Here is a 14,119-nt window from a genome sequence, read left to right as displayed (position 1 = left end):
CCCCTTGACATTCAACAGCATTACCATTGCTGAATCCTCCACTATCAACATCCTCGGGGCTACCATTGACCAGAAACTGAACTGGAGTAGTGGGCGGCACAGTGGCGCAGTGGTTAGCACCGCAGCCTCACAGCTCCAGGGACCTGGGTTCAATTCCGGGTACTGCCTGTGTGGAGTTTGCAAGTTCTCCCTGTGTCTGCGTGGGTTTTCTCCGGGTGCTCCGGTTTCCTCCCACAAGCCAAAAGACTTGCAGGTTGATAGGTAAATTGGCCATTATAAATTGTCACTAGTGTAGGTGGTAGGGAAATATAGGGACAGGTGGGGATGTTTGGTAGGAATATGGGATTAGTGTAGGATTAGTATAAATGGGTGGTTGATGTTCGGCACAGACTCGGTGGGCCGAAGGGCCTGTTTCAGTGCTGTATCTCTAATCTAATCTAATCTAAATACCGTGACTACAAGAGCAGGTCAGAGGCTAGGAATCCTGAGGCGAGTAACTCACCTCCTGACTCCCCAAAGCCTGTCCACCATCTACAAGGCACAAGTCAGGAGTGTGATGGAATACTCTCCACTTGCCTGGATGGGTGCAGCTCCAACAACACTCAAGAAGCTCGACACCATCCAGGACAAAGCAGCCCGCTTGATTGGCACCCCATCCACAAACATTCACTCCTTTCACCACCAACGCACAGTGGCAGCAGTGTGTACCATCTACAAGATGCACTGCAGCAATGCACCAAGGCTCCTTCGACAGCACCTTCCAAACCCGCGACCTCTACCAACTAGAAGGACAAGGGCAGCAAATACATGGGAACACCACCACCTGCAAGTTCCCCTCCAAGTCACACACCATCCTGACTTGGAACTAAATCGCCGTTCCTTCACTGTTGCTGGGTCAAAACTCTGGAACTCCCTTCCTAACAGCACTGTGGGTCTACCTACCCCAAATGGACTGCAGCGGTTCAAGAAGGCAGCTCACCACGACCTTCTCAAGGGCAATTAGGGATGTGGCCAGCGTCGCCCACATCCCATGAATGAATTTAAAAAAACTTTCTGATTTTATTACCAAGAATATGTTTCCTCACAGCACTTTAATGAGGTAAATGAGTGCAGTATAGCAAAGCAATCCCAGCCCTCACATTCAAATGAGAGACTGTTGAACCTCAGTCATATTCAATGGTCTGGAATCAGTGATGCATTGCATAAGTCGATAGAATTGTGTATATTTTATAAGGTTAGCTAGGAGGAATATTTCACTTAAATCAGAACACTGGAAATCATTTTAACTATGACAGATATTAATGGGGCAAAGTTACATAATCCAACCGCATTCACCTACTTTTTTTAAGTTTCTTGTCATCAGGCTGAGGGCTTTAAGTACTGCAGAAAGGAAGGTTTACCTTTGAATCTCAGCTTCGAGCAATGCAAGCTCATCGATGGCCGAGCTAAGTGAATGTACCTCCCAACAACCGGACTCACACCCAACATCAGAAATGCACTCCTGATTGCACCAGACTGGCATTTTTCCCGTCACCTCCCCATCCCCCCAAAAAATGTTTTCACCCCAAAATTATATAGAAGGCTATTCGGCCCTTCAAATCTGTGCTGGATCTTTGGGAAAGAACTAACAATTCATCCCATTCCCCTACTTTCACTCCATAGCCCTACAAATTTTTCCTTTTCAAGTACGTATCTAATTCCCTTTTGAGAGTTATTATTGAATTGACTTCCACCACTATTTCAGGCTGTGCATTGCAAATCATAACAATTTCCTGTGCAAACAAAAGTCTCCTCAACTCCCCCGAGGTTCTTGTCTTAATTATCATATCAATTATCTTAATAGCCAATTATCTTGTGTCCTCTGGTTATCAACCCTCCTGCCAATGAAAATAGTTTCTCTTCATTTACTCAATCCAAACCCTTCATAATTTTGAATACCTTTATTAAAGCTAATCAGACTTAAGTGTTGGAACTATTATTTCATCTAATCATTGCGCCAAGAGACAAAATTCTTCTGACAAATAAGGAAAATTTCTTACTTCTCTATAATAACCCTACTCTGACAAAACAAACTTTGCCATTCAGATATTGTGTCATAAATTACAGAGAATGACAGGCCTCTAAACTGTTATTTTGTTAACTTCAGCCTCTTTGCCTGCCCTGAAATTTGGATTCAAATGTTTCATTGGTTCATGTCCTCAGCTAAATCCGATTAAGTCGCCTCTTTCTCTGATTGCATTGATTGAAAACAACCCCAGTAAAACAGTTGCCTCCAGTTTGACACCGCTAAATGCCATCAGTTTATGAGCAAAAGATATCGGCAAGGGGAATTTATTTTGCGTGACTTAATTGTATAGTAAGTTTTCTGGATCATAAAATAAATAATAATGAGTTGTGTGTGGACTGTCTCCTGTTTTAAAGATTATTCATGCTTCCCCTCACCCCATGAATGGCGTGGGTTAGATACAGAGTAAAACTCCCTCTACACTGTCCCCATCAGACATTCCCAGGGCAGGTATGCAATTGGGGCTATGCAGTGGAACCTATCTCTAATCTGTGCTGTACCTCAACTCACAACCAAAACTATAGAAGAAAAGGTGTTCAAATCAAGAAAAAATCAAATCGTAAAATAAAACAAAAGGGTTAGTTACAGAGTAAAGCTCCCTCTACATTGTCCCCATCAAACACTCTGGGGAGGGCTGAATTTACTGGCATTGGCAAGGCTCCCAGTTCCGGGTGGAAAGGCAGGGCAAATCCCCTCGTTCATTTGGAGCCGCCCCCCCCCCCCCCCCCCCCCCACTCCCCTCAATGCAATTTAATGGCACCGGGCCAATTAACAGCCCGCACCATGATCCCTATCCCTTTAAGGTCAGGGATCTCGCATCCAAGAGCTGCCAGCTAATCACAGGGCCAGAATCTCAGTAGTATAAGCAATGCCACCAGGAACGATGACCACTGCTGGTATTGCACCAGGCCTTGGACCCAGGCCCAGTGCTGAAGACTCGGACCAGAGGTAAGTGAGGCGAGGTCACCGAGCCCAGTCTGGCAGGTCCGAGTGATGGGCAGGACGGTGACCATTGAGTACAGAGGGCAGGGGTCCAGGGAGGTGGGTTATTTGCCCACTGATTGCCCACTGAGTCGGGCCCCCCCAAAGCCCAAAGGGAGGTCACCTCATTTAACTGGGTGACCTTTCACGTGGGGGAGGCACCCCGCCCCGCTGCTGTCTGTTTATAGGCCTCTTAAGGGCCTCAATTGGCCTCTGGGCGGGAAGGTCGTTGTCGGCCGATCCCACCCACGGATAAATTGTGGTGCGACAGGAAGGTGAAAGGCCCTTCGCACCCGCCCCCTGCTCCCCACCTCCTTTTGCAATTCTGTGGGTTCCCCTGCCTCATACCCCTTCTCTGAGGGCGGCCCATAAAATTCAGCCCAGACAGGGCAAAAAAAAACGAAAAAAAAAAAAACAGGTTAAATACAGAGTAAAGCTCCCTCGACAATGTCCCATCAAACACTCCCAGGGCAGGTATAGCACAGGTTAGATACTAAGTAAATGTCCCATCATCAATCCAAGGGCAGGTACAGCAGGAGTTTTTTTTTTAATTCATTCATGGGATGTGGGTGCCATTGGCAATTCCAGGAATTATTGCCCATCCCTAAATGCTCTTGAGAAGGTGGTGGTGAGCCACATTCTTGAACCGTTGCAGTCTTTGTCATGCCAATAGTTCCACAGTGCTGTTCGATAGAGAGTTCCAGGATTTTGACCCGACGATGATGAAGAAACAACAATATATTTCCAAGTCAGGATGGTGTGTGACTTGGAGAAGAACTTGGAAGTGGTGGTGTTCCCATGGACCGTCTAGGCTTGGGTTCAGGAGGTCCTATGAAGAAGGCTTGGCGAGTTGTGGCAGTGCACCTTGTAGATGTTACACACTACAGGCACAATGTGCCGGTGGTGGAGAGAGAGAACGTTTAAGGTGGTGTATGGGGTGTCAACAAAGCAGGCTTATTTGTCCTGGTTGGTGTTGAGTTTCTTGATTGTTGTTGTGGCCGCACTCATCCAGGGAAGTGGAGAGTATTACATCACACTCCTGACTTGTGACATGTAGATGCTGGACAGGCTTTGGGGAGTCAGGAGCTAAGTTAACTGGCCGCAGAAATCCCAGCCTCTGACCTGCTTTTATAGCCACAGTATTTATATGGCTGGCCCAGTTCAGTTTCTGATCAATGGTGACCCCCCAGAATACTGACAGTGCAGGATTCAGTGATGGTAAAGCCAATGAATGTTAAGGGGAGGTGGTTAGATTATCTATTAGATTATTGGAGATGGTCATTGCCTGGCATGCCACGTATGAACTCAAGCCTGAATATTGCCAGGTCTTGCTGCATATGGGCAGTAACTGCTTCATTATCTCTGGAGTTGTGAATGGTACTGAACATTGTGCAATCATCAGTGAAAATCTCCACTTCTGACCTGATGATGAAGGGAAGTCATTAATGAAAGAGTGGAAAATGTTTGAGCCAATACCATGAGGAACTTTTGAAGCGATATCCTGGGGCTGTCATGATTGGTCGACAACAACCATTACCATCTTCCTTTGTGCTAAGTGTGACTCCAACCAGTGGAGAGCTTCCCCCCAATTCCCATTGACTTCAGTCTTACTAGGTAAGTACACTCAGTCAAATGCTGACTCGATATCAAGGCAAGGTACTCTCACCTCACCTTTGGAATTCAGCTGTTTTGTCCATGTTTCGATCGAGGTTGTAATGAGATCTGGAGCCGAGTGGCCCTGGCAGAACCCAAACTGAGCATCGGTGAGCAGGTTATTGGTGAGTAAATGCCCCTTGATAGCATTATTGAGAACACCTTCCATCACTTTGCTTACGATTGAGAGAAGACTGATGGGGCAAAGGGTTATGAATCTTTGGCATTCTCTACCCCAGAGGGTTGTCGATGCTCCATCGTTGAATATACTTAAGGCTGAGATAGACAGATTTTTGGACTTTCAGGGAATTAAGAGATATGGGGAGTGAGCGGGAAAGTAAAGTTGAAGTCGAAGATCAACCAGGATTATATTGAATGATGGAGCAGGCTCAAGGGGCCATATGGTCTACTCCTGCTCCTATTTTTTATGTTCTAATGTACAGATCTGTTTACAGTATGCTGGGAGAAAGGGACAGTGCCTCAGGATCTTTGAGATGCAGTGATTGTCCCCTTATACAAAACCAAGGGAGAGAAGTCTGATTGTTCAAACTACAGAAGCATCATCCTACTTTTAATTACGGGAAAATCTGGGCCATAGTGCTTCTAAATAGACTTGTTCCGACAATAGCTGAAGATACCATCCTCGAAAGTCAGTGTAGATTCCGACGCAATAGGGGAACTACAGGCATGATTTTTGTATTTAGACAGATCCAGGAGACGTGTAGAGAACGAAACATGGGTCTGTAAGCTACTTTTGTAGCTCTCACCAAGATGTTCGATACAATTAGCTGGGATGGACTTGAAAAGATACTATCTAGATTGGAGTGCCCTCCAAAGTTCCTCATCATTCTCCGTTAATTGCACGAAGGCCAGAAAGGTCAGGTCAAGCAGAATGGAGCCCTCTCAGACAGCTTCCCTATCTCCAATGATGTTAAGTAAGGGTGTGTTTTGGCACCATCCCTTTTCTCGATTTTCTTCACTTTGATGATTCAAGAGGCAAAGACAGGCTTGACAGAGAACATAGACATCTGCTTCCGAACAGACAGCAGTCTCTTTAACCTCCGACAACTACTGACATATACCCAAACCACAGAAGAGCTTATCATGGAGCTTCTGTTTGCTGACGATTGTGCCCTCTGGCACACACAGAGGAGGCAATGCAGCTCATTGTAATCTGTTTTTCTGAGGCAGCAAATGCCTTTGGCCTTACTATTAGCCTAAAGGAAACAGAAGTGCTGGACCAACTGTGGCCCTGGGGAAATTACAATACACTGCAGATCAGCATTGGCAGCAGTAACCTAAATGCAGTAGAACAGTTTACCTATGTAAGTAGCATTATCTCAAATGGTGCCATTGTCAACAAGGATATAGACAATTGACAGTCCAAGGTCAGCAACTCCTTTGGCCACCTCTCAAAGCGTGTCTGGCAAAACCATTCACTACGCATCGCTACCAAAATTCAAGTATACAGAGCATGTCATCACTACCTTCTTGTATGGGTTTGAATCATGGGTTCTGTACAGAAAATAAATGTGACTGCTGAAGAGCTTCTATCAACGCTATCTTCAATCCATCATGAACATTAGATGGCAGGACTACATCATAAGCAATGAAGTCCTTAACAGTGCCAATCTGCCCAACATTGAATCCATTCTCTTATGAAGCCAATTGCACTGGGCAGGACATGTGTCACACATGGAGGATTCCATAATGCCAGAAGCAGTGCTTTATGGTGAACTATGCTCTGATAAGTGAGATCGAGGTGCAACTTGCAAATGCTTCAAAGACCAGCTGAAAAGACACTGGCTGTCATTGATCAACTGGAGTGGGAGCAGGAGGCCACTGACAGTGACAGCTGACACACAACAACCAGGAAAGCAGCCAACAACTTCAAAACAAACAGACATGAGGCTGCTGCAGAAAGGCGTAGACAGTGGAAGGAATCTATTTATACCAAAGCCCCTCCAAACAAGAAGCTCTTGTGCCTCAACTACTCAAGAGCCTGCAGATCAAGAATTGGCCTCGTCAGTCGCCAACGATCATGCCAACTATCACAGAGACCAGCTTTCCCACGAAGAATTTTCCATCATCATCAGTGCCACACCATATAATGGATGGTGTCCTCATTGTGAATATGGGATTTCGTCTCCACAAGGACTATGCGGTGGTCAGTTCTAACAATACTGTCATGGACAGATGCATCTGCGACAGGTAGACTGCTGAGGATGAGGTCAAGTAGGTTGTTCCCTCATGTTGGTTCTCTCACCACCTGCTGCAGGCCCAGTCTAGCAATTATGTCCTTCATGACTCGGCCAGCTCAGTCACTAGTGGAGCTCTTCAGCCACATTTAGGTCCCCCATGCAGAGTGCATTCTGTGCCGTGGCTACCCTCAGTGCTTCTTCCAGATGGTGTTCAGCATGGAGGAGCACTGATTCATCAGCTGCGTGAGGGAAGTAGGTGTAATAAGCAGGGGCTTTCCTTGATCATCTTTGACCGGTTGCCATGGGACTTCATTGGGTCCAGAGTCAATGTTGATGAATCCCAGGGCTGCTCCCTCCTGACTGTATACCACTGTGTCACCACCTCTGGTGGATCTGTCCTGCCGGTGGGACAGGACATACCCAGGAATGTTGCTGGAGGAGTCTGGGATATTGTCTGCAAGCTATGATTTGGTGAATATGATTATGTCAGGCTGTTGACTCATCTGTAGGACAGCTCTCTCAAATTAGGTACAAGCACCCAATATGTTCGTAAGCAGGATTGACTAAGCAGGGTGTCCCTTTGCCTTGTCTGATGGATGTTGGAAGGTCATTAAGTTTTGTTCCGACTTAACCACATTGCTGTGGTCTCAAGTGATGTCTAGGCCAGACCAGGTAAGAACAGCAGATTTCCTTCCCTAAAAGACATTAGTGAACCAGATGGGTTTTTACAACAATCCAACAATCACGCTCACTATTACTGAGACTTACTTTTTATTCCAGATTTACTTAATTAACTGAACTTAAATTCTGCAGCTGCTATGTTGGGATTAAATCCAGAAAACTGGGCTCACCCAAAATTACTCCCAGATTATAGCACTTTTATATTGGGAGGGTATCTGGGGCCACAACAGCTTGGGAGAAGCAGCAAAACAAATTTAAAAGCCAGGAACCAATTTAGGAAAAATTGGTATTATTTTTTTCTGACTCTCTAAAGTATTTGAACAAAGTACCAGGAGATCACAATAACCACAATAAGGGGCGGCACAGTGGCGCAGTGGTTAGCACCGCAGCCTCACAGCTCCAGGGACCCGGGTTCGATTCCGAGTACTGCCTGTGTGGAGTTTGCAAGTTCTCCCTGTGTCTGCGTGGGTTTTCTCCGGGTGCTCCGGTTTCCTCCCACAGGCCAAAAGACTTGCAGGTTGATAGGTAAATTGGCCATTATAAATTGTCACTAGTATAGGTAGGTGGTAGGGAAATATAGGGACAGGTGGGGATGTTTGGTAGGAATATGGGATTAGTGTAGGATTAGTATAAATGGGTGGTTGATGTTCGGCACAGATTCGGTGGGCCGAAGGGCCTGTTTCAGTGCTGTATCTCTAATCTAATCTAACCGATATCCTAATTCCCTAACCTATTATTGACCTGCCAGAACTGAACGCACTTTGTGTTTCAATGCTGTGGTGAGCAATCTGATTCATGAGTAAATTTAATTCCATGAACAAATATCGAAGGAAGGTTTTTCTAACTTCCTTTAAAATATATTCGTACAAACATTTAAAAAAGCAGTACAATTTTTTTTAATGAGAGTTCTTTTGAAGCTATGCTAGTTTTACACATCACTCTAAGATGATTCTTAGGCATTGTAATCAAAGTACTTCAATTATTCATGCTTGAATTTTTTTTAAAAATTTATTCATGGGATGTGGGCGTCACTGGCTCGGCCAGCATTTATTGCCCATCCCTAATTGCCCTTGAGAAGGTGGTGGTGAGCTGCCTTCTTGAACCGCTGCAGTCCATGTGGGTGTAGGTACACCCACAGTGCTGTCAGAAGGGGAGTTCCAGGATTTTGACTCAGCGACAGTGAAGAAACAGCGATATAGTTCCAAGTCAGCATGCTATGTGGCATGGAGGGGAACTTGTAGGTGGTGGTGTTCCCATGCATCTGCTGCCCTTGTCCTTATAGGTGGTAGAGATCATGGGTTTGAAAGGTTCTGTCGAAGGAGCCTTGGCAAGTTGCTGCAGTGCATCTTGTAGATGGAACACACTGCTGCAACTGTGTGTCGGTGATGGAGGGAGTGAATGTTGAAGGTGGTGGATGGGTGCCAATCAAGCCAGCTGCTTTGTCTTGGATGGTGTCGAGCTTCTTGAGTGTTGTTGGTGCTGCACCTATCCAGGCAAGTGGAGAGTACTCTATCATACTCCTGACATGCCTTGAAGATGTCGGACAGGCACTGGGAAGTCAGGAGGTGAGTTACTTGCCACAGAATTCCCAGCCTGTGATCTGCTCTTGCATCTGCAGTATTTATGTGGCTGCTCCAGTTCAGTTTCTGGTCAATGGTAACCTCCAGATGTTGATAGTGGGGGATTCAGCAATGGTAATGCCATTGAATATGAAGGGGGGGTGGTTAGATTCTCAATTATCAAGGACAACAGTCATAAAATATTAATAGTCCATTTGCCAAGTGCAACAAGTATGGAATCCTCATATAAGTTCACACCAAATAATTGTTTCTTTGCTGCTGCTGTATCAGTGGTTGAGCTTTTGAGAATAAAGTTGGGCCTAGGAGTTAAGGCTGTGTATAAATAACAGAAGAGTGTCATTGTTTTAGAAATGAAGGGTTATTTACCTGTGGCCTCTTTATTGGACCATATGGTGTGGTACTGCATCATGAAAGAAGGTTCCAGGTTGAAATCATGCCAGTCTTTACCAGGGCAGTGGAAGCTGCACTGCAATAAGTACTTGTGAATCTTCCACAGTCAGAAGTACCTTGTGCAAGTTGGGCAAACTGTGTGCATGTCACAATCATACCAGCATTCCCTTAGTACTGCCCTGCAATGTCAGCCTAACACTAAATCTCAGGAGTGTGGCTTGAATCCATAAAGACAGTACTGCCAACTGAGCTTCTGTGCATCCCTGACTAATTGCAGTGCCCCTCCCACTGCCCTGGAAAGGGCCGATATGGAGCAAGAGTTCAACCTGGAACCTTCTTTCTTGACTCAGTAACACACTGCATGGTCCACTGAAGAGGCCACCAGTAAATAACCCTCCATTGTAGAACTATGAGACTTGTCTGTTAATTATGCCCAGAGTTAACTCCTCGGCCCAACTTTATTCTCAAAAGCTCAACCACTGATACAGCAGCAGCAAAGGAAAAATTGTTTTATGTGAACTTACCTGAGGATTCCATACTTGTTGCACTTAGCAAATGGACCATTAATATTTGATGACTGTTGTCCTTGATAATTGAAAATATTTCAATTATGAATAATTGAAGTACTTTGATTACGATGACTAAGAATCAGTTTTGTATGATGTGTAAAATTAGCATAGCTTCAAAAGAACTCTCATTAAAAAAAACTTGGACTGCTTTGTCTTACAACACAGCATTTGTGTGAATTTAATTTTAGGGAGTTATAAGAACCGTCTTTCTGTATTTGTTCAGGGAATTAAATTTACTTGCTTTTTTGTGCCATGAACCCCTTAAGTATTTGATGGATAATTTTGTAACCATAAAGAAATTAATTATTGAAAAAATGAAAGTTGGATGCAATTCCATCAGTGTCCTCATTTAGCCTTGCACTAAAAGACTTAACCGTGGCGCTTAATTTTTAATTAAAATGAATTTCATTCAAATTAATATGCATGAGCAGACCTAAGAAGTAGTTATGCACAATCAGATAACTAGATTGATATATAAGTAGTTTGAGTCATGAAAAGGCTCAGTGCTGTTACCAATGCCATCTACATGCTGTGTCTCCAAAACTGGATTATAAATAAGCGGCTAGTTTAAATATAAGTTTCTCTGAGGTAAAATAACATCTGGAAGGGCTGCAGAGTACAGCTCAATGTGGCGGAATCTTTCCCAGAATGCACTGCAAGAAAACGCCAAAATGGAGTCCAGTCTAAAGCCTGGACTACCCGACCCGAACCCGACTAGACCCGACTACATGCGCCGGGTTCGGTGCGGGTCAGGTCAAAATTCCGAGTCCAGCATTCGAGCTTGGATCGGGCCAGGCTGGATACTGCTTCTGGGAAATCACGGGATCAGGCTTATCCATGATTCCCCACAACTCCAGCTGCAGGAATTGCCTGCTGCCAGAACAGATGAAGGAGGTTCGTGTCGGGTCGGGTCAGGCTCGAAAAAAAATTAAAGGGCTCGGGCTCAGGTTGGGTTGGCTGTGGTCGGGCCCGGGTCGGATTTTAATTTTATACACGAGCCAGGCTTTAATGGGCACAGTGCAATGTTCCAAATTGGGTTTCACTGAGGTGTGCTACACCCCAATTAATGTACTACAGAAACTGCTCTTCAAGTCTCATCAAACACATTTTGCGAAAAGCAAATCTAATAAATTAATTTACTCATGTTCTGCCCCTCGCCGCTCTTATTCTCTCCTTTTTCCTGTACTTCTCTTCCACTGAAAGTTGTGGCCCATGTTGGGCTATGGTTCCACAGAGATGGAACCCACCATGAAGCTGCAGTTTCCTCAGTCGACGATTCGGCTGTTTGAAAGATTCAGCTCATGGTTTAGTGACTAATGGATAGTCTAGTGTGGTACTAGGAAATACAGCCCTCCAAGGTCCCAAGTTTGAGCACTGGTGTGTGTACTCAGTTATCTGATTTCTCTGCGGAGAAGCCACAGATAAGCTAAAAGTTCTGAAGCTGGATTAGGGGGAAATCATCCCTTCTGGAAGGTACATGTATGACTACTGAGTGGCGAAAGGATTGGGTTGAGATGTGATGCCCCCCACATTTAAATATACACATCACTGAAAGCTAGTGCACAGGTACAAAACGTGATCAAAAAGGTGAATGGAATGTTGGCTCTTATCAATAAAAATACAAAGGGGAGGAAGTTGAGCTTCCATTATACCAATGCTTGGTCAGACCCAATCTGGAGTACTGCATTCAGTTCTGGGCACCTTACCTCAAGAAGGATATGTTAGCACTGGTGGAGTGCAGCACAGATTCTCCAGAATGATGCAGTCACTAAGTGGACAGCCTGGAAAATACAGCCCTCCAAGATCACAGGCTCGAGCACTGGTGTGTGTATTCAGTTACCTGATTTCTCATTAGCTGATGTACAAGGACTAGGGGACACAGATTTAAGGATTTGGGCAAGCGATGCAGAGGGGATGTGAGGAAGAACTTTTTAAGCAGTGAGTGGTAATGACCTGGAACGCACTACCTATGAAGGTGGTGGAAGTGGAGATAACGAATGATTTCAAAAGGAAATTGGATGGGCACTTGCGGGAAATGAACTTGTAGGGCTATGGGGATAGAGCCAGTGAATGGGACTGATTGGATTGTTCTACAGAGAGCTGGTGTGGATCTAATGGGCTGAAAGGCCTCCTTCTGTCCTGTTATGACTCGATACTGGAGATTCGAGGGTTAAATATGAGGACAGGTCACATAAACTTGGCTTGTATTGCTTTGAGTATAGAAGACTGAGGGGTGATCTAATTGAGGTGTTTAAAATGATAAAGGGATTCAGTAGGATAGATACAGGGAAGTTACCTCCTCTGGTGGGGGAGTCCAGAACAAGGGGGCATGATCTTAAAATTAGAGCAAGGCCTATTGAAGTTAACAAAAATAAAAATTGGGAGATATCTTTAAATGGGCAACCGAGCTGATAGCACACTTTTTACCAAACGTCTAAATGATCCACAATGTATTTTTCTAGTAATTAATCACAAAAGAATTGAGTTCAATGTTTACAGTGATCTTTTGGAAACTTATAAGCAGTACTGTCAGTCTTGGGACCCTCAACTCCCATTCCTCCATCCTCTCCCCATCAATTCTTGCCCTATTTCCCCTCACTCACTACTGACAGACCCCAGGAACCCATTAATCAGCATTGTTAATGCTCAGAGCCTGACTGGCAAAACTTTCCTCAGTAGTAATCTATGTACCAGGCCAAGTCTGCCCTAAGCAAGTCATTGAGATTGCTCAAAGCTGCTCCTCCAATTTAACACAGCTCTAAAATTTAAACAAAACTAGTAATTAGCTGACAAAAGCATGACAAACTTTCACCACAGAAAATCTACCTGATGAAATTTGCCTGGTGAAATGATTTAATTGACAAGTCTAATTTATAATCCAGAGACACACTTGACTGCAATCATTCGGTGAAAATAATCATGATTTAAAGGCATAAAGAGAAGAAATAAAGATTGGAGGCGTAAGGAAAATGAAACCCATCCATAATTTAATCCCCAGCCTTATTGAACATTAGTTCTGCTGCTCTTGGCCTGCAAGCTTTTGTCATGTAAATGGGTGATAAGGACATCACTTCACTGTTCCTGATAACACTTTTTCTTGGTACACTAAAACATTCTCCACCACAGCATAATGAAGCTTATCCAGAATCCAAGAGAGCTATTAAACTGAATCAGGCTACTAATTACCAAAATCAAACAGCAAGTTTGATCCCTTAAGGGCAAGTAAGACACCACATGGTTGAATCATTGGATGAGTCCCTCATGTTAGTTTTACAAGACAGCGGAGAAGAGCGTGATGCCAGATTCTGCAAATATGCTGATTGAGGCATCAGTGTAGATTTTTATGATTGTGGACAGCAGAAAAAAACTTGATAAAATGTAATGCTGGGTCCTGATAGCACTGATGGGTTGAACTTTGATACAAGTTGCACTTCCTCCTAAACCGGGATCCCAAAAACTGGAAGGCTTCCAATTTCCTGCTGGTTTTCAAGAAAGAATAGGGATGAGACAGTGAGAATTCAAGGACTGGAAACCTGGCATCACCTATTAGGAATGGTAAATGATCATCTGTCAGAACAGAAAGCTATCCAGCAATGATTTTAAGTATTATAGCTCATAACCTTCCTGAGCTTTCCAAAAATGTTAACTGAAGTTCTCATAATGGTAGCTATCTATGGGGATTCTAAGGGGGTAGAGTTTCTGCTTTGGGCACAATTGACGATCCAGGCGCAAATTGTACCTGTTTTCAAAAGTGTTTATTTCTTTGGAGTTTCTGCACAAACTCAGTTGCCTATTGCAAAATCTGTCATGAAACAGTGGAATCTGCCAGCATTTTAGAACATATTTTTTTTTAAATGCTACTTTGAAAAATATTCTGATATACTTAAGTTTGGTAACTTGATGCAGTTTGATTAATACAGCTGAAAAATGAATTTATCACAAAAAATAAGCATTTTGTCAATCCACACCTGTGAGTAAACAGATTTTAGATGACTGAAA

General features: G+C 44.1%; 2 protein-coding genes across 15 annotated transcripts in view; one reads left to right on the top strand and one right to left on the bottom strand.

Annotated features, from left to right (window-relative positions):
• LOC137375787 (dedicator of cytokinesis protein 2-like) overlaps window positions 1–14,119 on the bottom strand; it is a 690,449-nt gene that overhangs the window by 359,104 nt on the left and 317,226 nt on the right. The gene's annotated exons all lie outside the window — the stretch shown is intronic.
• LOC137375788 (protein INSYN2B-like) overlaps window positions 1–14,119 on the top strand; it is a 136,073-nt gene that overhangs the window by 53,525 nt on the left and 68,429 nt on the right. The window contains exon 4 of one of the 12 annotated variants that reach the window (XM_068043228.1): window positions 10,728–11,195. The exons of the other annotated variants lie outside the window; for them this stretch is intronic. Within the exon in view, the coding sequence (XP_067899329.1) occupies window positions 10,728–11,052 (325 nt within the window). The 3' untranslated portion in view covers window positions 11,053–11,195. Of the gene's footprint in view, window positions 1–10,727; window positions 11,196–14,119 lie in introns of those variants that run through there. 12 annotated transcript variants of the gene reach the window in all.

Source organism: Heterodontus francisci, chromosome 12 (assembly GCF_036365525.1).
Source record: "Heterodontus francisci isolate sHetFra1 chromosome 12, sHetFra1.hap1, whole genome shotgun sequence".
In the NCBI taxonomy this organism is placed as follows: domain Eukaryota; kingdom Metazoa; phylum Chordata; class Chondrichthyes; order Heterodontiformes; family Heterodontidae; genus Heterodontus; species Heterodontus francisci.
This window is presented reverse-complemented; position numbering and strand designations above follow the sequence as displayed.